The 23590-nt window shown below is 38.4% G+C and overlaps 2 protein-coding genes across 4 annotated transcripts in view; both read right to left on the reverse strand.

Annotated features, from left to right (window-relative positions):
- The window catches only part of MYLK4 (myosin light chain kinase family member 4), an 80939-nt gene that overhangs the window by 34996 nt on the left and 22353 nt on the right, over nucleotides 1–23590 (reverse strand). The window lies entirely within an intron of this gene.
- LOC131834450 (large ribosomal subunit protein eL43-like) lies at nucleotides 4286–4582 on the reverse strand. Its single transcript, XM_059179111.1, has one exon. The coding sequence runs from the start codon at nucleotides 4565–4567 to the stop codon at nucleotides 4301–4303; it is 267 nt and encodes an 88-aa protein (XP_059035094.1). The 5' UTR covers nucleotides 4568–4582; the 3' UTR covers nucleotides 4286–4300.

The raw sequence follows: 23590 nt of genomic DNA on the forward strand, positions 1-23590 counted from the left end.
CAGTCTATGGTATTTTGTTACAACAACCTGACCTAAGGTACAAGGAAACTGTGCCAATGGTAAACTCTAGAGGAAATCAGTAATATATTCTGATCAGTTCAAAAATGCAAAGAATACAGTTAGGATTGTTAACACAAGTGCTATAACTTGGTTGCTATAAAGGTGATTATCAACCCCTTAAAAGGAGCAAAAGAAATTTTATTTAACCCAGTTCTGATGAAACAAAACTTTTACAGTACACAGATAGTACATAACGTCTGATACCATCTAACTGTCTGTGCTTTCACTCCTAAGATAGACTTAAAGGCTCAATTTATGGAGCACATTCTGAACACCTTAGTGAACTCTCTGTGTTCTTATCTCATTCTTTTGTTTTATTATTTACACACAGGAGAATATTCAGCTGGTACTCTGGTACTCTACCAGTTATACAAATAGGGAAGCACTTCCATCCTGGAGGATGTCCTGAGCCCTCCCAAACAACTCACAACCTAACCACCCTCAGGACCCTCCTAAGATCCGAAACCTTGAAGGTCAAGTATCTGGCATGGCTGGGACGTCTATGTGCATGGGGACCATCCAGTGCAGTCTACTCTGAAAGATGAGTGACTGCAGACTCCCAGCTATGAAATTCAGTTCTGCATCAGCAACCATGAATATAGTATGAGTGCACCTGGCCACAAGAGTAGGCTTATGGCTGTATAATTTTTAATATCGGAATAAAAGCTTTTAATATTATCTGTGCTGTTCCTAGAAGTTAATTATTCATAGGAATTGGAAAGTGTGCCTTGACACTCAAGGAGAAAGCAGTGCAGGGGAGTAAAGAGGTAGGAGAGTTTCTATCAGCAATACCTTTGCCCACCTTAGACACTGGGATAGTGACCCAAAGTTTATCTCCTGCCCCAAAGATTCCTAATCAGTAGGTCTGGGCTGCAGCACAAGAACATTTTTCACAAGATTTGGAAATGGTTCTGTTGTAAGTGCTCCAGGGATCATACTTCCAGAAAGTGTAGAAACTCTTACTCATTATTCAAGACCCTACCTCAAGAAGTTTCCCTTTGTGAATTCTTCCTTAAACACTCTGGTTCCACATCCTTCTGCCAGAAGAGAAGTCACTCTTTCTTCCACATTTATTGATGATACATCCATCACGTATTTATCATACTGTGTTGGCATTATTTGTTTTCACACCTGACTCTGCCTGCATATCTTGGTATTTCTAGCATCTCACACGGCATTCGACAGATAAACACAGACTGAGTAGAAAATAGGGGTCAGGGCTGATGTGGGGCAGTATTTACTGAGCATCTCAACCAGCTGTGTAAAGTTTTCAGAAGGGGTGCTGTAGCACACCCTTTATTATATCTGGTTTCAGGCTTGACTGTCTTGTCCTTAGTCTCCTGTGGCACCCAGAAGTTCCCTCTTTCATGCAGAGAAATTTGTTGGCCTGAACCTCTAGGAGAAAGCTCATAGTCTTCTCAGACCTTTGCAAGAACTTAAAGGCTTGTGTTACCAATTCACATCTTAGAGTCCACCCTGAGTGTGGGTTATTGAACTAATGTATCATTTGACCACCTTCCCAGCAAATGTCTTAGACCTCATAAAAATCAGAACATGTCCTGTAAATATTCATTTGCTTAATGCATATATTTAAGATCTATTATTCATATACCTATATCAACCATAACTTTAACATTCAATAATACACTAACATAGAGAAACACTTAATGAATATATTTTTTAGAAGATTTTATTATTTTTAAGTCATCCTTACACCCAACTTGGGGCTGAGGCTCACAACCTCGAGGTCAAGAGTCGCACACTCCACTGTCTGAACCAGCCAGGTGCCCCAAGAGCTGCTTAAAGGATACTTTTGGTAATAAAATGAGAAGAGGTTAGATATTGTTATTGCCACATTTCACTTTGTTGTGATTATGGAGACAAGCAGTACCTATCTCCTCTGAAGTGTCTGATTACGCTTCTTTGGAGAGCACCTAACTCAACATTAAAATAGATGCTAAATAAATGGCTCTGCATTTTCCTGCCAAAGCCATTTACCATATTTCTAATGGTGATTAAGTCAGACATCATATCCATTACTCCAACATCCCTTTAGTGCTCAAGTTCTGTGATGCCACAGAATCAAGAATAAATCTTGGCACACTTACAGAGCACGCTCAGAAGCTTCCCACGCTGGCAAGAATCTGCTGCTTGGTGCTTTTCTATGGATCTTGTCTCTTGGCATCTATTTATGGGGATGATTTATCGAAGTAAGGCCTAAGTAAAAGTGTCTTTATGGCAGATCATAGAAAAAAAATCATGCTTGTTTGGTTTGTGCTATTTATTTAGGTCTCCATTTCTCAGCAGGTGAGGGCTTTGCTTCAACCACTTTAAGCCCTGTCAACACCAAAGGAGTTCTCCTCCAGATTTTATCAGCAAAGTTTCTGATTTGCTCCTTGCTACCAGGAGATGGGAGTAGTCTCTGAGTTCTTCAGAATTCTCCTGCTGTGTCTTCTCAAGCGCTGTTCAGAGGTAGTGACTGGTGAGGTGGGGTTGAGTTTGTAAAACATGCTGCTCAGGTTCCTTTCCAAATTCATGGTCTTAGGCAGCTATGGCAGAGAGCTTCATTTGCTGATTCTGAGAAGAACAATGTCCTTATTTTCAAAGCCAAGAGATTGCTACTTCAATAGACAAAGGCAAAACAAAGCAAAAGGTAACCTTTTTGATGTTGTGGAAATTAGCTATTTACTTTTCATGTTGGTTCATGGCAAAACAGGAAGGAGCCTGAAAAAATCACCTTAGATTTAACATCACAAATTTAAATGAGGTTTTAGAGAGAAATTAAAGGAAGGGAAGGAGTTTGCTTCACAGTCCAGTGGGTCAGATACATAACTTTTGTATTCTTTTGTATTCTCAACCGCACAATGTACTCCCCAAAATCCACAATATTCTAAGAGTTCAAAACAAGACAAGGAATTCAAAAACTTACTAAATCATAAAATCCATTTGAATCTAGAGAGATCTTAAAGAGCATTGTGAAATGAGTTAAGGAAATCTAACTCAAAACTGGAAGGGGGAAGCCATGCTGGGATGGTCACACACATGCTACTCATTGTAGCTTGCTTAGTTCCACAGGAAGAAGGAAGATTTCCTATCAACCCTGGTAACTGCCCTAAACTGCAGCCAATGAGAGGACCCTTCACTTCCAACACCTACAGCCAGTGAGAAGCCACCACCACTACGAACTCTCATTTCTGCACCAGTGAAATTCTGTTCTAAACAACCTCTTCCAAATTCCTCCTCTCCTCCATGAAAGGACACTCTCCTCCTTTGTTCTCTGTACTTGGAATGTGCTTGGAGAAACCACGCTCCAGACTGGAAATGAGTCTCTCTCTCTCCTGATTGGCACCGGAACTACACTCCAGTGTTCAAACCCACAACCATTAAACATCCCCTGCCTCAGCGTCCTAAATAGTTCAAAGAGTGAAAGTCTCTGATAAACCGTAACAGGTTGATATGTCTAATGATCCGCTTCTGCTTAGGCGCTCTAGGAGATACCCATCCTTTTCTCCTTAGTTCTTCCACCCTTGTTGGTTTATTGGGTCAAGATTTCCTAGGAAAATATCATGCTGGAAGTTCTTTCTCCTGAAAGAGGGAAATGATTCTAGAATTTCACAGCAGCAACCAAAATAACCCCCTAGTAAATCTCAGGACACTCAACATCTTTTATTTGCTATGTCTCTGATCGCCCCTAGAGCTAATTCCAAGGATGCTAATCATTTGTCCCTGTAGGATCAGCTACCACCCTTCTGGGTAAATCCTCAACTGATATTGTCAGAATATACAGTGCATCTCTTATTAAGATACAAATAGATCCCCCAAAACCTCTCCCCATAATTAATCAATATCTTTAAATAAAGAGGCCCTTCAAGACATTAAGCCTATAATAAAACGGTAAGGGCCAGGGCCCCCTTATCCCCTGTATCAGTCCCTGCGACATTCTTATTTTTACCTGTGAAGAAACCAAATAGCTCGTCTGGGACTTCCAAGCCATAAACAATATTGTCAACCCCCACCATTCTATTTTTCCCAACCTTCACTTTATTTACCTCCATCACTATTGAGAGCAAATTTTTTTCATGATCGATTTATGTAGTGCTTTCCTTAGTATCTCAGTACTCACAGAAAAGGTCCTTCCTGGTACCGAGGAATAAATGATCCAATTCTTTTTTTTTTTTAATTTTGTTACATAAATTAACCCATTTATTATAGGCTAGCAATGTTTCAAATGGCGGCTCTTCTACTGGTCTTTCATCTCCTTCAGTCTTCTGATGGCAGACTTTACTGTGACAGCAGAAGTGGTGTTGTAGGTCCAGGCGCCACCAGCGACGGTTTTCATGCAGGAGCCACAATGCCAGATCCCCACAGCTCGTCTTTTCATCTTGGTTTTGCCACAGAAGGAGCAAGTGTACTTGGCGTGCTGGCTTATCTCAATCTTCTTCACCATCTTCCTGAGGGAGGCACCACATTTGCCCACGATTCCGACCTTCTTGGTGCGTTTAGCCATGTCGCCTCAAACTAGGTCTGAGCCCCGAGAGCTAAATGATCCAATTCTTGATCAGCAATCTTTTTGAAGAAAGATCTCTTTCAAATGGGGGAAATGTGAAAATGTGTTAAGGAAACTTAATACAAAATTGGAGCCAGGAGGCCACGAAGGGGGTAATTCTCATGTTCATGGCACCTGTCACAGCTTCCAAAATCCAGCAAGAAAAAGGGAGAATTCCTCTCCCTGCCCAACCTAGAGCGAATGACAGGCCACCACTAGTTCCAGTGCCTGCAACCAATGAGAAGCTGCCACCACTCCAAACTTCTCTTTCTCCAATGAACTTTTGTTCAAAACAACACCTTCAAATTCTTCCTTTTCTTTATAAATGGACACTTCCCTTTTTTGTTCTCATAGGCAAGTGGTTGCCTTAGTTTGCTTGTCCTGAATGGCAATTCCTCTGTTATTCCTAAATAAACTAGATTTCTCTTTTAAAAGATTGACAGAACGTAGCCCAATCAGCTCAACTGGAGATGAGAAATCAGCTTCTATCCAATTTCACCTAAGTATAGAATTTAACCATGTTTAACGTGTTCCTGCTGAGAGGAAGGCTGTTGATACTACTGGTCATTTTTCCCACAGCACCTTCATCCTTAAAAACATAATAGGACATTGTGGCATACAGTCTCAACCTTTATTTCTTCTCGTTAAAAATCCACCCATCACAATACAGTTTTGAATGTACACATAGTTCTTGGCCTTTCATTTGTTATTATATGTCAGTTTTTTATGATGTTTAAAAAAGTAGGGAGCTATAGATTGTGTTAGGTATAGGCATAAGCATAAGCATTAAAATATATTTTGGTACTAGGTTACTATTGTAGGAAGTACACAGGTCAAGTAAGCTTTAAAGTGTCTATTTTTGTTTGGAGGATAAACAAATCCTTCTCAAATAAGACATAATGATGGATAGGATTAAGAAAACTCTATTAGCACCTGCAGTAACTATCTGAAGAGAATCTTTAGCCTTAGGCTAGACATCCCCTGAGAATGGGGAGTGGCTGGCTTATTTTCCTTGGCTTGTGAAGAGCCCCACTTGGAACTCTCTGTGAGGTGAGAGGAGCGCACTATCATGCATGCCATGTATTTCCATAGGAAGCAAAAAACAATTGCAGACTTGCACTTCTACCCTCCTGGGGATTATGCTAGACTACACCCAGAGAGCAAGACATAAATACATGCCTATGATGAGGTGACAGCTGGTCTCTGCAGCAGAAATGCACAATCACTGATGGGAAAGTTCAATTGTGGGTACTCCAGGAACAGGATTAAAGTCTGTTTTCAGTTAGGAGCCTTCATAAAAGTGTACTCCATCTGTGTTTACTACATGCAGCTGCACCTCTCTCAACGTGCTTAATGAACTTTCTCTTCTTTGTGAACACTGACTTAAACTCAAAGCTAGTCTTAAGTAACTATTATGAGCAAAATACTTGTATAAGACATCATAGACCAATACATGTGTGTGCTCCTCCTCCATTGACTGAAAGGGTCTACATACTTCATACTCATGCACCAAGCTATCTCATCAAATTCCAGAAAATAAATCTAAACTGTGAAATGAGAAACTGTTAAAAGGAAAAAAAGAAGTAACTATTTCCAACTATTCTGGTCATATCTCATTATGTTCATGTATTAAAATTTAGGCAATAGTCTAAATATACTTGAATTTCACATTTAATGAGATCAGTTCAATTTGGCATTTAACAATTATTGTAAAATGTTTCATTTTTATTTAATTCAGCTATAAGCAATATATTTTTCAAACTGACCTCATTACTGGTGGAATACATTTACACACACACACCTATATATATAACTTACTAGCAATATCGGTCAACTCTGAACTTCTTCACATACTATTACTTTGTTGTTGTTCATTTTCTGTTCACTCCCACAGAATTACTCTATTGGCACCAACTTTTCCCATCTAATAGAGAAGTAGTGTTATTTAAAAATAAGTAAGTTCTAGGTAGATGTTATAATAGTGTTAAGTACATTTTATGAATTCTTATAATTAGAATCGCCACAAAATTTTCTCTACTGAAAGTTGTTACAATAAATGTCAAGTCAAATGCAGTTTTTCTTTAGAATTTTAAAGAGAGTTAACCAGATGAGAATTACAACTCCTATGAAAATCCATATTCTATAAAATGGAGACTCCAGCTGCAAAAATTCCTCAACTCAAAATCCTAAAATTTTTTAAAAAATGATTAAATAAGTAGGGCTAGTATATTATATAATGTGGATATATATTTTAATGAAACAGCATACCATTCACATACATTTCACAATCATCCATATTTTTATTAAATATTGCCCCATCAATACTGATTTAACCAAATTAATGTCTGCAGACTATACATAACCTTTCCCCTTAGATGACCTAATATCATTATTAAAATTTAAAAATAAGAATTTTAACAGAATTACCCCCAACCTAATATCTAAATAATGTTTCATTTTAATAACTAATAATGTTAAAATAAGTTCCCTTTCTAAGCTCAAGTTCCAGTCAAAGAATACTAGCTGCAAACTAGAACCTGAAAAAGCTGACAGTGAGTATATAAATATATTTGTATCCTTGTGCTTAGAAATAATAGAACTGTGTGCATATGATTGATATTCTTTGATGAAAGTTCCACTTTTAAAAAATTTGTCTTGAAGCATTGTATTTTGGTACATTCTCCAATGCTTTTACGGATCACTTTTCAGAGGATATGAAAGAGTTGACCTCTACTTATCAAAGTTCAGCTTCACAAAGTTGCCATATAATATAGGTTTCACTGCCATAAACTTTGGCTGTGGGGAAAAAAAAAATCATGGCTCACCTTTCCATTTCCTCTGCTAACAAAACGGAAGGAATTATCCAATATCAAAAAATATATTTGCTTTGATTTAAGCCATTAGTCTTATTAGACTGAGGGAGTGCGGGGATAAGTCGCACACAGAGATTCCTCCTAACACACTGAGAGATTCTGAGAGCTCTCAGCTTCTCACCAGAGTTGTTGTTCTGTTTCTACCAGGACTATATGTTCCAGTCCTCTTAATCTTTTGGCTTGTGACTCACATACTCCAACTCACACCTACAAGTTCTGGTTTCCTCCTTACATGGCTCCCTCAATGCTGAAGTCTTTATATTATAGGAAGGCCTGGGTTCACCTTCTGGCTTCAACACCTCAGTGTATTTTCCTACCTAGCACATCACCCTGCAAACACTATCTGGTTTCTTTCTAAATGAGCAACTCTGATATGACACTTTTAAAAATATCTTAAAACTTTAACATCTCTTGGTAAGCCATGTACCTATCAGATTTCTGATGGTTCCTGTTCTCTTAAAAGATCCCTTGATTTCTTCTGCTTAGACCTTATCCTGTTAGTGGTACTAATTATTCATGCGTCATCAGAAACTGATAGCTGTGTGACATTTCTTCTTATTTTGGTCATCATAACACTCTACCGGTCTTTTCATTTACCGGTATAGTTGACATCTATGAACATTGATCTAAGATTTATTCCTCTTGAAGAATTCACCAATTCTTTCACTCAACTCCATACAAACGATCTTAAAATGTTTTATTCCCATAATCCCAGCGATTACTAGATCTTAATATCTGGACATGGTATAAGAATTTTGAACTCTGAATATCTAAACTAAAACTTAACAATTTGATACCCCACATTGGCTTGCCTTCCTGTTATTCCAGTTTCTGTCAATAGCGCAATGATACTTGTCTCCTATTTGTTAATCTTCTAGTGAAGCGTCAGGTCCCACTCAGTGCAAGACAAGGCCAGATCTGGGCCATGCGTTAGAACCCTCCATCCTCCCACTGTGCGTAGTTCATAAAATAAGCTCACCTATCTTAGAATCCAAAGCCATGGCAAGCTCCAATGTTTGAGCCCTTGAATGGTGACAGGAATCCAACAAATGAACAAAGTGGAACAAATGGGAATCCAGAGAAACATTGCTGTGAATTCCAATCAAGAAGACTACATTTTGAAAGGTCTGCCTATGGTTATTAATGAACTATGTACTGATTTCAGGTCTAATGATACAGCTCCAGCCTCTAAAAGACAACCAAGGTTTGAGGTCTAGACTCAGCTCTTGCACACACCATCAAAAATTTAAATGGGGGAGAGGGGGGCACCTGGGTGGCTCAGTGGGTTAAAGCCTCTGCCTTCGGCTCAGGTCATGATCTCAGGGTCCTGGGATCGAGCCCCTGCTCAGTGGGGAGCCTGCTTCCTCCTTTCTCCCTGCCTGCCTCTCTGACTACTTGTAATCTCTATCAAATAAATAAATAAAATCTTTAAAAAAAAATTTAAACAGGGACCAGCAGAGCCTAATCCTAGTATCTGGTACATCCTCAGGAGATGGAGTATTTTGGTGTAGGGGTTCAGGTATAACAGGCTCATTATGAGGATTCAGGGAACCCACCATGGTAAGCCACACATGTGAACTATGTTGAGGCCTGGATCAGCTTAAGCTTCATGCAATGGTTTGAGATACCAAAAGGAACCCAGTATCTGCACAGAAACATTTCATTTCCCAAATATTTGAATAGTGAGAAATTCCTAAAATAAAAGCCCCCCTATCTAAGGAATGTCAGAGAGGTCAAGGCTGCCTAGTGGTTCTCACTTTACATGAAGCCTGTGGATCCACAGCTCACTAATGGTGGTTGTGGGAAACTAAGGCAAGAGATCCCTTGAAAAGGAGGTTAAGCTTACACTCGGAAGTCATGGAACAACGTTCAAAGTCAAAACATTCATGACAGGGCAATGACCCTCCAGTCCTAGCTGCATGATAGAATCACCTGGAGAGTCTTTGAAAAACACCAATCCTGGAGTCTTCATTCAGACCAATTGTATCCACAATTGTGGAGTGGAGCCCACACTTTGGTATTTTCTCAAGGCTTATAGCTCTCAGATTTAGCAAATGAAAGCATAAGATGCTCAGTTAAATTTAAATTTCAATAAAAAACAAATACATTTTTTAGCATAACTATGGTCCATACAATATTCTTATACTAAAAAAATTATTGATTGTTTATCTGAAGTTTTATTTTAACTGGTGCCTTATATTTTCTCTGGCAACCTATGTGACTCTAATGTGCAGTCAAGGGTTGGTAACAAGTGCGTTAGGGTTAGCTTGCTAGGGTGCTATCCCTTGAATTTGCAAAGTTCGTCTTAGTGGAAAGTGAATTCTGTCACCACATTCAGACTCCTCTTTCAGGTCTGGGGAACCAGAGATTCATTCACCAAACTATCAGTGTGTGTTGAGGACATGCTAAGATTTGACAATAAATAAAATCTTTCATACTTGCACATATATTCCATTAAAATAAGAAACACCTTTTAAAAAATAATTACCTAGATAGTAATTGATCACATTGACATTCTTATCATTATTTCTTTTAAGAAAAGTCCATTTGGAACATGACTTATAGGAAAACAACTCTTTAAATAGAGTTATCAAAGGTACCTTATTAAAAATAAATTTTTTAGATATTGGATTAAAGCTTCCTTCATCTATAGGTTTTCCGGCGCTGAAAGCTAGTTCCAGTGTTGAATGATGCCTCCCTCCTGCTCTCCACTTTCATTTTTGGTAGTGTTAGAAGCTCTCAAGCCATGTGGTTCCTTAGGAGATTCAAAGCACACTTTTTAGTATTTTTTAAAGTTGGTTTTAAAATGTTGAACAGGGTGAGATCAAGGGACAAAGGGCTGAGTATTTTATAGTACTGCAATATCACAGCCGATATCTCACAGCATCACGAATAGTTTGTTACTAACAATGCACAAGGTATGGAAATCTGTAAGCCTTTTATTTTCTTTTCCAAATCAGAGTGGTATGTTGATTTTTCATAATACTATAACTTGCACTAACTCATCTCTAGGTGTGTTTGTTTAAGATTTTATTTATTTATTTATTTATTTATTTGACAGGGAGAGAGAACACAAGAAGGGGAAGTGACAGGCAGAGAGAGAAGTAGGCTCCCCACTTAGCAAGGAGCCCGAAGTGGGACTTGATCCCAGGACCCTGAGATCATGAGTTGAACTGAGGGCAGACACTTAACCAACTGAGCCACCTAGGTGCCCTGCCAGGTGTTTTTTTCTTGAGTGAGACAGATGGGGTAGACCTGTGGCCAGTCTGCTGTGCGATGCACAGCCCTGCCCGCACCCATGTATACAAGTCTAAGGATAGCAACCGTCATCTTCCATGCATGCTGTAGCAGAGCACATACTGAAAACCACAGCTCTAGATTCCTATCAATCCATTCATTAATACACATTGAGTCTTGTGTTTTAATTACTTACAACTTCAACCTTCTGTTATCCAGTTTATATGTCTCTGAATTTCCCACTAGACATAGATTTCAATTGCAGAAATCAATCTAAGTCATGGCATTCCCACATCCCATGAGAAAAGGGATGAGTTTAGCATGACATTTTCTTGATGAATGCAAGCTACAATTTTTTGTTAGTGTTGATATGTTAGCAAACCCCTACTTTCACTCCCAGATGGTGCTATATACTAAATATTCTTAACTACCAGTTAGTTTCCAATTTTTCATTAAATTCTCTTGCAAATGTCTCAGTAAGGATGAGATAAAAATGAGCAGAAGAGTCTCTTTTTTATTTTCAAACTGTGTTTTAGTATGGCACAAGAAGAAAATTTTCTGGTTGTTTTCCATGAGTTCTTCTGTGGAGTGTCAGCCCCGTGGGATGGTACATGAATAAGCTTTAACGGGACGGCATTATTTGAGGTTCTATGAGGTGTCAGGATAGTTTGGAATGGGATCTGAGGCAGCGTTTGGCATGTAATAGAATCCACTAATTAAAAACAGTTTTTCAGTAATGCTTAAAGTTGGGTATATTTGGTTAAACAAAAAAATAAGGCACATTTTAAGGTCTGTAATTTTAAAGTAGATGCTGAGGATTTCACTCCCGAGAGCAAGATACAGTAATATTTGTTTCCTACAGTCACTAATGCTCTTCCCTCCAAAGGTACTTCTACACTGATATAAACAATAAAAATAATAGTTATACATTATGCAGGGGAATATGTTTTAGAGCACATATCAGAGTCTGCCCTTGAAGTAAGTTTTTTCTCAGCTTTAGTTTTAAAGCAGAAGAAAGACTACTGTTAAGTGGTTTATTTAAAGAAACGGTCACCGTGTTCCCACTAATACTCATCGTAATCTAAACCCCTCAAGCACTGGTACTACCCTCCCAGTAACAACAGCTTCATCATGTTCTGGGGCTCTTATTCATCAGGGGCCACCTGAGCTGATGGATGACCTCTGTGGAGAGAAGCCATAAGTCCCAGCTGGTTCCCTTTTGTCTATCAGTGGTGTTCACCGGCTGTGTTCTTAAGTACCCATGTGCTCTCTCTGACATGCAGGTCTCATAGGTCTCAAGTTAGCAAATTCCAGAGGATGGACCATTTATGCAGAGGCTTGCATGTTTGCAAATAGCCTGATGAGCTCTGCCCAGGCCTGGGTGTCTACCTCGGGCCTTTTAAAACCCAGTAGGAAACCACCAATTATTCAGAGAATATCATCAGTGATACAAAATTTCAAGCGATCTCTGACTTGAGCTAAGCAAAGTATTAACAATAAAAACCTAGACTATTCAATAGTCTATAACACTCATATTTTGAGAAGTTGATTTTAATGATCATGAAAGTCATAAGCAGTGGTTTCTAAATTTAATTAAAGCAAGATTAACCAAACCAAATTTCTAAGGGTTAGGAGTATTGAGGTGAAGAAGGCCCTGTGAGGTATGCCTATCTTCAAGGAGTCAGAGTCCTACTCCTTTCACACTAAGACTTTATGGTGAAAGGGCCAGATACAAGCTGTTCTGCACTGCTTGGCAGGGTACTGTGCTTCAAGTCATAAAAAGTCCTGGAGAAAAGAGGCTCTTCAAACCTATAAAATGTTAACTCCCAGGTGGGATCATCTCCAACAAAATTGAACCCAGCATCCTGGGTTCTAGTTCTATTTCTGCTTACCAGCTGTGTGTCCCTGAGGAAGGCATTTCATATCTCAAAGACTATATTTTTCTCTGCCAAATGAACATACTTTCTACTAGATCCAAAGATTACTAGGAGGCTAAGATATGGGGACAAATGTGGAAGTGTTTTTGGAAAAAGAAAAACAACTTAAACACTACGATTTAGTCTTCCACAAACAAGCATTCTCAAGTGTCTGCACAAATGGTGTTTGCTCTGAATCCTCTCTTTACTGGCAAAGGAGACATTTCTGTGCATTTCTACATCTAGACTGTCACCATTGCTGAAATAGAAGGTGTCCAAGCATGACCCTGATGCTTGGAAGAACAGTCTCCCTCTTACATAAGAGTTCACACAAAGCCGCCACTGGTATTACGTGAGAGAGGAGGAGTTCCCCACCCCAAGAGTCAGGACACGCTTAACTGTCAGAAATCCCCTGGGGAGGTCATTAAGGACCAGCACGGATGGCCAGGTGGTGCAGAGTTTCCCAGCCAGTACCATTTAAAGGTCGTATTCCATATTTAGGACCAAGGATAGGCTGGCCAATGTGCCCTGAGCTACCATTCAGTCGAGAACTTTGTGTTTTTTATTCGTCTTCAAAACACAAATAAGTCATGGCCACTCCCACTTGAACCCAGAAGGAAGAATGAATTTCTTTTTTAGTGAAAAGTAACAAAAAACAAAACCACCATGAGATGCTACCCATCAGGATGGCTACTATCAAAAACAAAAACAAAGAAAAAAACAAAAAACAGTGTCGGTGAGGATGTGGAGAAATTGGAACCCTTGAGCACTGTTGGTGGAAATGTAAAATGGTGCAGCTACTGTGGAATGATATAGCAGCGAAAAACAAAAATACATACATATATAAACAAACAAACATAGCATTGCCATATGATCCAGCAATTCCATTTCTGGGTTTATACCAAAATAACCAAAATAACTAAAAGCAAAGAACCATCTGTATATTCGTGTTCACAGCATTATTCATAATAGCCAAAAGGAGGAAACAATTCAAGGATCTATTGACAGGTGAATGGATAAACAAAGTGTGGTATTTACACAGAACCTTAGAAAGGAAGGAAGTTCTGACACAGGCCACAATATGGATGGACTCTGAAAACATGCACAGTGAAATAAGCCCATTGCAAACAAATAGTGTATGATTCCACATAAACAAGGTACCTAAGAGAGTCAAATTCATAGAAACGGAAAACAGAAGGATGTTAACCAGGAGCTGGAGGAGAGAATGGGGAGTTAGTATTCAATGGGTACAAAGCTTTAGTTTTGCAAGATGAGAAAGTTCTAGAGATGGATGGTGGTGACGATAGCCCAGCAGTGTAAATATTCTTTGAAGCCACAGAGCTGTACATGTAAAGATAGTTAAGATGGTCTATTTTAAACTATATTTTGCCATAATTTTTTAAGTCATTGAAGCTAATATATGTTTTGTTTGGGGGGACTTTCTGGAGAGAAAGTAGGCTAACCAGACAATTGTGGACAGAGAAAAGTGCCATGTTAAGGTTTCCTGGCTACATGAAAAGCTGAGCACAGAAGATTATATCTGCTAAGACGAAAAGGAGTACATCCCTAAAGGGCATCTGAGTCAAAGCTTTCTGCTGACTTTCAAGAATGAGCTGGTCCTGCTTCAGGTGTCCAGTCTGTAGGTGAGGATCAAAATCACAAACAAATACCTGTTTGTCTCTGGTTCACCTTTGCAGAAATACTTGTTCTCTTTCCATTTCTGAAAGAGGTACATATTTGCACCATATGGAAAATGAAGGTGTTTTCCCTGCCAGAGAAGGAGATGAAATGTTTGCACAGTAGAAGAACTCAGAGCATGTGTGAAACTAAAGTTCTTTGGAAAATCCAAGATTTATGGAACCTTTTCTCTGCTAGGCAGGAACCCATGGTTTGTTACACACCCACCGGCCAGGTTCTCAAGACTGCTGCCACTGTGAATTTTTGAGTCTTCACACCACACTCAAAACTCTCTTTTCCCCAGTTCCCTTTCCTGAAAAAACCTCCAATAAATACTTCTTTGTAAATGCACAAGAATAACAAAAATGAACGATTCTGCATATGCACTGCTGATAAGTGCATTGGTTAAGCTAGATAATTATCTCTTTCTTTATTTCTTTTTCTCTTCCCTAAAGAATTTGAGGTTACTAACATGTGGTTAGAACATTTTAAAAACAGGATTTAGTACCATGATCAACAATTTTAAATGACAACAATTTTTATGGACCCTAGGTCGGTGGAGTTTTCATATATATTGAAGCTGGTGGAGGTGAAGTTTTCAAGGCATCATAATCAAAACATGAATCATCTCTTCTTTGGTTTTTCTTTTACTTTTTAGGTTGAAAATAGACTATCAAATACTAGCAAGGATCAGAATGTGTGTAAGTATGATCCTATTGGGATAAATCCTTTAAAGCCTTTGCATATATACTGATATGTACATAAAAACTTCTGAAAGAAATCACAAGAAATGATTAACAGTGTTTACTGTGAAGAGAGAAACTTGAATTGGGACCACAGAGTAATCTCTGTCCACTTTTAAAGTTTTCTGTACATGGGTCGCCTGAGTGGTTCAATGGGTTAAAGCCTCTGCCTGGGATCCTGGGATCAAGCCCTGCATCAAGCCCTGCATTGGGCTTTCTGCTTCGCAGGGAGCCTGCTTCCCCCTCTCACTCTCTGCCTGCCTCTCTGCCTACTTGTGATCTCTGTCTGTCAAATAAACATAAATCTAAACATAAATAAACATAAAATCTTTTTAAAAAAATAAAATAAAGTTTTCTGTACAGTCTGAATTTGCTAACCCAGGCCTATATATATTATCTATTTTAGATATAGACATAGATATATAGATACAGATATATAGATATATCAATAAATATAGATAATATATATATACACACACAATGTGTGTATATATACATATATACATATACATGTATATACACAATATATATATTCAAGATAAATACATATACACATATGTATGTACATATATACATATACATATATATACACACACTATATATTTTTTTTTCAAGAAATAATGTTGGATATGCTCAGAGTAATAAGACAGAGCCCCTGAGGATTCTTTATAATCTAGTAAGAGAATCTAATAAGCACATTAATAAATAATTAAATAATTATGCGTGTGCTGTAATTGTTTAAGAATTTGGATTCAAATTCTAAGTTGGCCATTTTCTAGCTGTGTGATTTTGGGAAAACTACTGAACCTTTCTGTGCCTCAATTTTCATCCACAATAGGGTAATCACAGCTAATGATAAGCATAGCTCCTACCCTAGATAATCAGAGCTCCTACCTTATCACGTTTTTATGAGCACTGAATGAACATATGTAAAGCACTAAGGACAGTGTCAGGCACATGGGAAGTTCTCCCGAAACTCCTAATGTTATTATGGGAAAGATGCGAGATAGGTAGTACACCAGCATAGGACAAAGAGAGATTTCTTTCGCCTCTGTCCAGGGTTATCAAAGGCTTTGAAGTGAAGACGTTGCTTGAGCCAGGCCCTAAAAGATAAATCCATTTTTGCCAGTGAATAGAAGGAAAAGGACATTTCAGGGAAAGAGAACAGTGTGAGAAAGGGCAAGGCGAGGTGGCTGCCTGGACAGCAGCCCAAAACAGGCAGTTTGAACTCCTGAACTTTCCTTCCAGGAGCGTCTCAAGGAAATGAAAAAGAAAGAGCAACTTTGTTCATTTTTAAAGTCCAGTACGTAATTTGTGTAAAGTCTGACCCTTCATATGGTATTTCAGACTCACTTGTTAAATTGCTTTTTTATAGTCTTCTTGGTAGAAGTTCACACCTGATCAAACATCTATAAATGAACGAGTATAAGAAATGAAAATCCTGAAATATAAAGCAGATACCGACACAGACCTCCAGAGCACAGACACGCAGGATGGAGCAGGCCTCACACCTCTGCAATCCGATTGACACCTGCTTCTGGGGTCGAGTCATTTGCAACACACTGTTGGGTATTGGGAAATGGCCTTGTGACGGGTATGTATGCCTCAGCACCACCGAGTGGGCTTCAAGGCAAAGTCCATCACATTCCCCTGGTCGTCCCCAGATCTGAGTGTAGACCACGACCTTACACTCCTCAACTCAAAGTCACGTAGAGTGGGCACTACGTGTTTGACACTGTGCAAAGTCTCACTCAATCCTCCCAGGGAGCCTCTGGGAAAGCATTCTGATTTCCTTCTTGTAAGGGAAGAATTGAGCTTCTGAGAAGTTACACAATTTGCCCAAGTTCCTGGCCGATAGTTAGGATTCGTAGCCACAACTTAATTCTGCATTCAGTGCTCTTTTCACTACCTGCTGCCTCCTCTGAGAAATGCCTTAAACTCAGCACACCAAGATGTCACAGTATCAGAGAGTGTTAAAGATGGAAGAAGTCCTAAACATCTACCCTGTGGTCTCCAACCCATACACTGAGAAGCCCCTGTATTGCCCGTGATTCCATACGTACCCTAAGCATTGTCTAGAGCCTGTGTCATGGATTGCCCATGCAACATCCTTCTCCCATCTTCCCTTCTAACGGATACCTGAGCTACTGCATAATGTGCTACGTTCGTTCAACCTCCTTGGCAAATGGGGTAGCTATGGAGATATAAGCATAAAAGAATAAAAAGCTTTAAAGATTTTTTTTTTCCCCTCCATTGCCCCTCCTTCTTCAGGCTCTAAGAAAAGCAGAGACTGTGGCAGGAGCTCCAGCAACCACCTTGGGACCATGCAGAAAAGGCCAGAGAATTTCAGAGACTTTGGCTCTAAGCCAACACCTCTGGCCTTCTTTATTGTGAGGGTCTAAATCTGTATGTGTTTATTCCACCATAGCTAGAGCTCTCTGTCTAGAAGCTACATAAAATTTCTAAGTGATATACTGGCTACATAATAGCACAAACTGAATGTGGGACTATTGTTCAAATGTTTGTTGATACTGGTGTGGTTAGTAAAATTCAGACTTACTTGAAAGAACTGCTGAATAAAAATAGCTTTCAGTCACGTATGTTCTCAACAGGAAATAGCAGAAGTATGGCTGCTATTGTAAGGGAGTCTGTGAACCTTTTTTCTTTTACATTAATAAGGCTGGAAGTCACTAATCTCATTAGATCCCTAAGTGACTTTGTGAGTCCAGGTCTCTAGATTCATGGTGGGGTCCTCTTTCCACCATTCCACTGGCATCGCTTTGGACTGCTATTGCAGACCCATCACACAAACAGGGAGTGAGCAGAAATGGGGAGCTAATTTTAAGCAAAATTCGTGGGGCTTCTTAGGGAAAGCCAGCACTCTTCACAAAGAAGACTCTTCAAAGAGCAGGAAGTGCAGCTAAATCTTGGGTTATTTCTTTGAATCGCATCCATCCACATGGCAGAAAACACTCCAATTTTATGCATAAAGATTAGCACATTGAGTGTTTATCAGTGAGGAATGACAGAGGAAGGAAGGACAGAAGGAGGGAAGAGGGAAGGAATGGGCTGTGGAAAGAAAAGAGCAATGGGTAGTATTAAAAAGTATTAAAAAGAAGCAGAACAAACAACATTCCTGTGAAATGGAAAGCTGAGGCACAATTTCCCCATCTTTTATAATAGTCCCTTAGAGTGTGAAAAGAGGGCCACTGTTTCACAGGTAAAATTGTGAATTTGAAAGCAATTAAACATAGTAATTTTTCCCACCCAGCTACAGAATTGAATGTGCCAAATAATTTAGTATTAATTGACTGTGAAAATGCATGGCATTTTATAGCCCTTGAATTTCTTGCCTGTGTTTAGTGATTTATTAATTATAAATGACATGTTATATTTCACAGTTTGTCTTTCTGTTATTTTCATTAGAGTAAGTTCTTAACAATTCCAAGTTCAGGTACCTGAGAAGTCTATTAAAAAAAAGTATGAAATTTGTTTAAAAAGAAGTGCAAATTTAATCCAGGTCTTTTAATTCTATAATACAAATTAATAGCTAATAAAGTATGGTTCAAGTACATGCCATATCAGATTCACATCGACAAGTAACGTTTGTAATCAGAACTAGTTTGTCTTTCTACGTGTAAGTTCTAATAATATCCCTGAATGTTTTCTCTCTCACCTAGGTTGCTAATCTAGAATCTTGTTTACACTAATTTTTTTAATCAAATCCTCCCTCTGCCAAGTAGAACAAAAGTAGTTTTTCTTAAGCAAATCCTGTCCTGCCAAGCTGAACAAAGTTAAACTTTAACCAATTCCGTTATCACTAATGATAGGTTAGCAAAGTTGGACTACATGAGGTTTTACTGTGAGAATATTGTGTTAATATGCTCTCATATTTAATGAAAACTGGGGTTGTTTTTTGACCTAATAGCCCTTTTTGAATAAGTTATGTGAAGTGAAATAACAGCTGATATATTTGTAAATGTACCAATAGGAACTTTCGGATTCAAAATTTTCCTAACTCCACACTCTGCTCCTTCTTTGAACCCCCTTAAAATAATAGTAAAGGGATTTGTAAAGTGACAAAAACACAAACACACAGTAAAAAAAAAAAAAAAAAAATGAAAGGAGATGACAGTAATCGACTTTTTGGAAGCTGGAGGCAGATGAATAAGTAGTAATCAACTGGGCATATGCAGGAGAGCTGAATCTTAAGACAAAAGAGGAAAACACTGAGAACTTAAATTGTCCCACAAACCCCATAACCTTACATGGAAACCTTCAAATGTGCTTATCTTTAAGTCCTATTCCCAAAAATTGTTGTCTGGCATGTGGCCAAGAGTTTGGACTTTTTTTCAAATTTCCTAGGCGACTCTAATATGCAGACAAATTTTGGGATTCCTGCCCTAACATGAAAAACAGAGATTTAAAACTAATAAAACAAAGCAATTGGAGAAAACAGAGATTATGTGTAGAAAAGAAAGCTTTTTGAAAAACTCATCACCACCCTCAGAGAAATAGGAAAATGTATTAAATCTATGTAACAAGAACAGGATTCATTAAAAAAGAACCACTCAGAGAATTCAAAAATATTCTTGGAAATTAATACTATGATAGTAGAAAACTTCCACAATAAATAAGTCTCATTGAAAGCAGAGCATGATATAGAAAATAAAAATGAAGTGACAAGATAAGAAATTTAGAAGACTAGACTAAGAGACCCAATATTCAAATACTAGAAGCTCAAGAACAAGGAAATATGAGATTCTCCAAGAAAATTTCCCAGCTTGAAAGATGTAAGAGCCCAGCAACATCCTTCACAATGGATGAAACAACTGCACAAGGCCTATCATTATGAAATTTCCAAATTTCAGGAAAAAATAGAGGGTCTGTCACAGCTGCTAGAGCGAAAAGAGAAAAATATATGCCACATACAAAGGATCCGAATTCTGAACTTATGGGCCTTTTTCGTTGTAACATGAAAGCTAGAAGACGAGTTACAATACCTTCCAAATCCTGAGAAGAAATTATTTCCAGTCTGGAATTATACACCAGATAAACCATTATTCAAGTACATATGTAAAATAAGTTCTCAAAATATTATATCTCTCCATCACTTCCCAGGAAACTACTAGAAGATGTGTTCTATCTAAACAAAGGAGTAAAACGAGAAAGAAAAACAAAGGATATCTACCAGAAGATACCCAATATAGTAGACAGGATCTCTCTACACCGAGCGGGAGTAGAAATCCTAGAATATCAACTGTGCTTCAGGCCTAGGTGGCAACCAGCATAGAACGAATTAAAGTTCAGATTGATTAGCAGTCTGGGAGAAATTCCTTCAAGAATGTAAAGTCGATAGGATACCTAATATATCTGAAATTTTGTAGAAAAGATTTAGGCAGTTAATAGTTTTGTTTGGAATTAATGACAATTTTTTTAATAAACAAATTTTTAAAATCAAAGCAACTATTAACTCCAGGGAAAAGAAAAGGCTGAGCAAGAAATGAAAATACACAGTGAAATTCTACATTTTCAAAAACAGCATAATTGAAACACTGAAAATTTACTTACCCAAAAATTACAATTATGTTGGGAGAATGAGGAGAGTAGGCAGGATATCAAAGGGGTGTGTGTGTGTGGTGGAGGCGGGAGATGAAAGAGACTTAATTCTTATCTTTCTTTCTACAGCATTCAATTAAAGAAGCCTAAATATGAAATGGTAAAACAACACATGCATGTTATTTAGACAGGTAAATAACAAAAGAATCAGATAAAACAAATGAAAATACTTGCCTCTGATAAGGGGGAAATAGAGAATAAGGGTAGGGACCACTGTTTATCACCAAAAATTTATAGAACTTTATGACTCTTTAAATTATGTGAATGTATAATGAATATTTTTAAAATTATATGAAAATATGAAGATTTTTATGTAAAACCATTTTATGTGTCTTATATGTAAAATATTTTAATTATGAGTGAGCTGCCCCAATTTTGGCAAGACAGTTTGAGCCCTTGTTATATCACCTTAATAATTCACTTTTACATTTACTAATTCACATTTTTTCAATGATATATGAACTTCTCATATTGTTACTTCTCTAATTAAAAAAATAAGTTTTGTGTTGTCTGATAACTATTAAGGTGACTAAGATTTTAAAGGTAAGCCTTCTCATCCCTGTGCAGCATCAAAAAGAGTGTATTTTAAAGTTTGCAGTGAAGTAAATTTGCTCAAGCAATTCAGCATTCAAACAGTCAAAAGTACAAAAGATTCAAAGCTCTCTCAGTAAAACTGGATGACTGCCCTCACACTAGGCTATCTTGAGGTTTTCTTTCTCACTGACACCTTAGGGTTTGCATTTCTTCTTTCATTTAGAATCCTTTCTCCAAATTTCCTCTTCATTTATGGCTTAGTCAAAACACCTAATAAAGTTGGGGCTTTTCGCATCCTCAGTAAGCACTCAGGTAGAACTTTTTGGGTTGTAGGTAACTCTGGCTCCAGTCATATCTGGCTAGACAGACACTTTTCATTAGGTTGCTAGTTTTCAGGGGAACCTATCTCTTTCTGGGCTCTTCTACGCAAAGGTCTATTGACTGTTCCTGATATTCTTTACACTGGCCCTTAAAGATTACGTTGTCCTCCTTTAGTCTCCACTGTAACCAAGAATGATGTTTCTCCTTTTCACTTAGCACCTGTGCTAGTGAGGTAGACACATAAAGGACATTCTGGCAGCTGCTTAGCCACCATCATCCTAATGTTCTTGCTCCTGAGGGTCCAGTGGGGGGTTGCTCTGGATTAGGGATTTGTTAAGGAAAAACAACAGGAATCCCAGAGGGTTCAAATCTATAGGAGCTGTGAAGGGGTTTTCCAACTTTGAACCAGCTGAGGAGCAGCCAAGCGGAAAGGCATCTAAAGATCTTAGTCACCCTGTGCTGAGAAACGAAAGTGAGAAGGGTCACTGAGAGCCATAAGGGAATTTGTGGAGGAAAGAAGAGAGCCTCTTTTTTCTTTTGCCAAGTAAACTCACACTACAGAAATTCATCCTTTAGACCTTTATGGCCAGTTGTGGAATAATCCAAGACATTCGAATCTACTCCACAGTTCATTATTTACTGGAGATCTTCAGGGAATCCATTTCATCATGATGGCGTGAACATATTAGAGCACAATGTAGTCTTTCTAAACACTGCATGTAGCACAGCAGCAGACAAATGAAAAATTAGTTCATGTCTTGATGATGATTAAGATCGACAGGGATGGGACGCCTGGGTGGCTCAGTTGGTTAAGCAGCTGCCTTCGGCTCAGGTCATGATCCCAGCGTCCTGGGATCGAGTCCCACATCGGGCTCCTTGCTCCGCAGGGAGCCTGCTTCTCCCTCTGACTCTGCCTTCCACTCTGTCTGCCTGTGCTTGCTCTCGCTTGCTCTCTCTCTGACAGATAAATAAATAAAATCTTTAAAAAAAAAAAAAAAAAAAAAGATCGACAGGGAAATCCTCATGGAGAATTCTCATATTCTATTAAGAAACATAATTTTTTAAGTTCAAGCTCACGTCACAAATAACTCAAGCTTACTAAAACTATATTAAAATTAAAAATATATTGTGTAGCTAAGTAGGATGCTAGACTTAACATCTTTTGAATTAAATCTTGACATGCAGAGCACTTTTCAAAATAATCTCATATATATATATTCAAAATATATATGTTTTTTTCAATTGATGAATCCTATAGTCTGGAGAGGCATGTGAACGTGTCTCATTTAAAACCCTGACAAATAGTTGTCCAGCTACAAACTCATGGCTTCACGGTCATGTTCCAATGTGGAAAGACTTCGGTGTTTGGAAGGTCCATTCTTATATACCAAGGTCCGCATTCCTGGTCTCATCTTCAAAGACACTAACATTGAGTTTACCAAGGAGCAAGTAGTGGCCATTGGTGCTGGGCTCTTTTCTCTTGGCTGACTTCTCTCCTTATCAGTTGTACCTACTATCAAATGTCTCATGGAGTTGAGAGGCACTAAGGCATTTCTAAAAAGACTAAAAAACAATCAACATCTCCAACTTATTTAGAAAACGTGTAATGCTTGTTCAAGTCCAAAAATGGTACTAAGACTCTGCAACTATAGAATTGCAAAAAAGTACAATGTTTCAAGTTACAGACAGATGTAATAAAAAGCAGAGAAGATGTAGGAGGTGAGAGGAAGGAAGGAGCTCTGTGCACACAAAGCCATAGCCATTTGCCAGGAAATAGTTGTAAGTGTTTGGAGACTGCAGGTGAGTGGTTTTCATGAAACCAGATCTCAGTGTTAGGTGTCTGCTTAAGTAAATTCCATCCTTGGTGCACTCTCCTAGCCATTGAAAAAATTCCTCACTCCAACTTAGAAGACACAAAAGCCCTGCCCAGAGTTGTAAGGCCATTACAAGATATGAGAAAGCAGAGGGAAAAGCAGAAGCAGAGGGAAAAGCCTCAAAGCAACCCCAGACCAAAAACAGCCCTCACACCCTTGGCTTTTCTTTCCTATATAATTAACCAAATGA

Source organism: Mustela lutreola, chromosome 6, assembly GCF_030435805.1.
Source record: "Mustela lutreola isolate mMusLut2 chromosome 6, mMusLut2.pri, whole genome shotgun sequence".
Classification (NCBI taxonomy): domain Eukaryota; kingdom Metazoa; phylum Chordata; class Mammalia; order Carnivora; family Mustelidae; genus Mustela; species Mustela lutreola.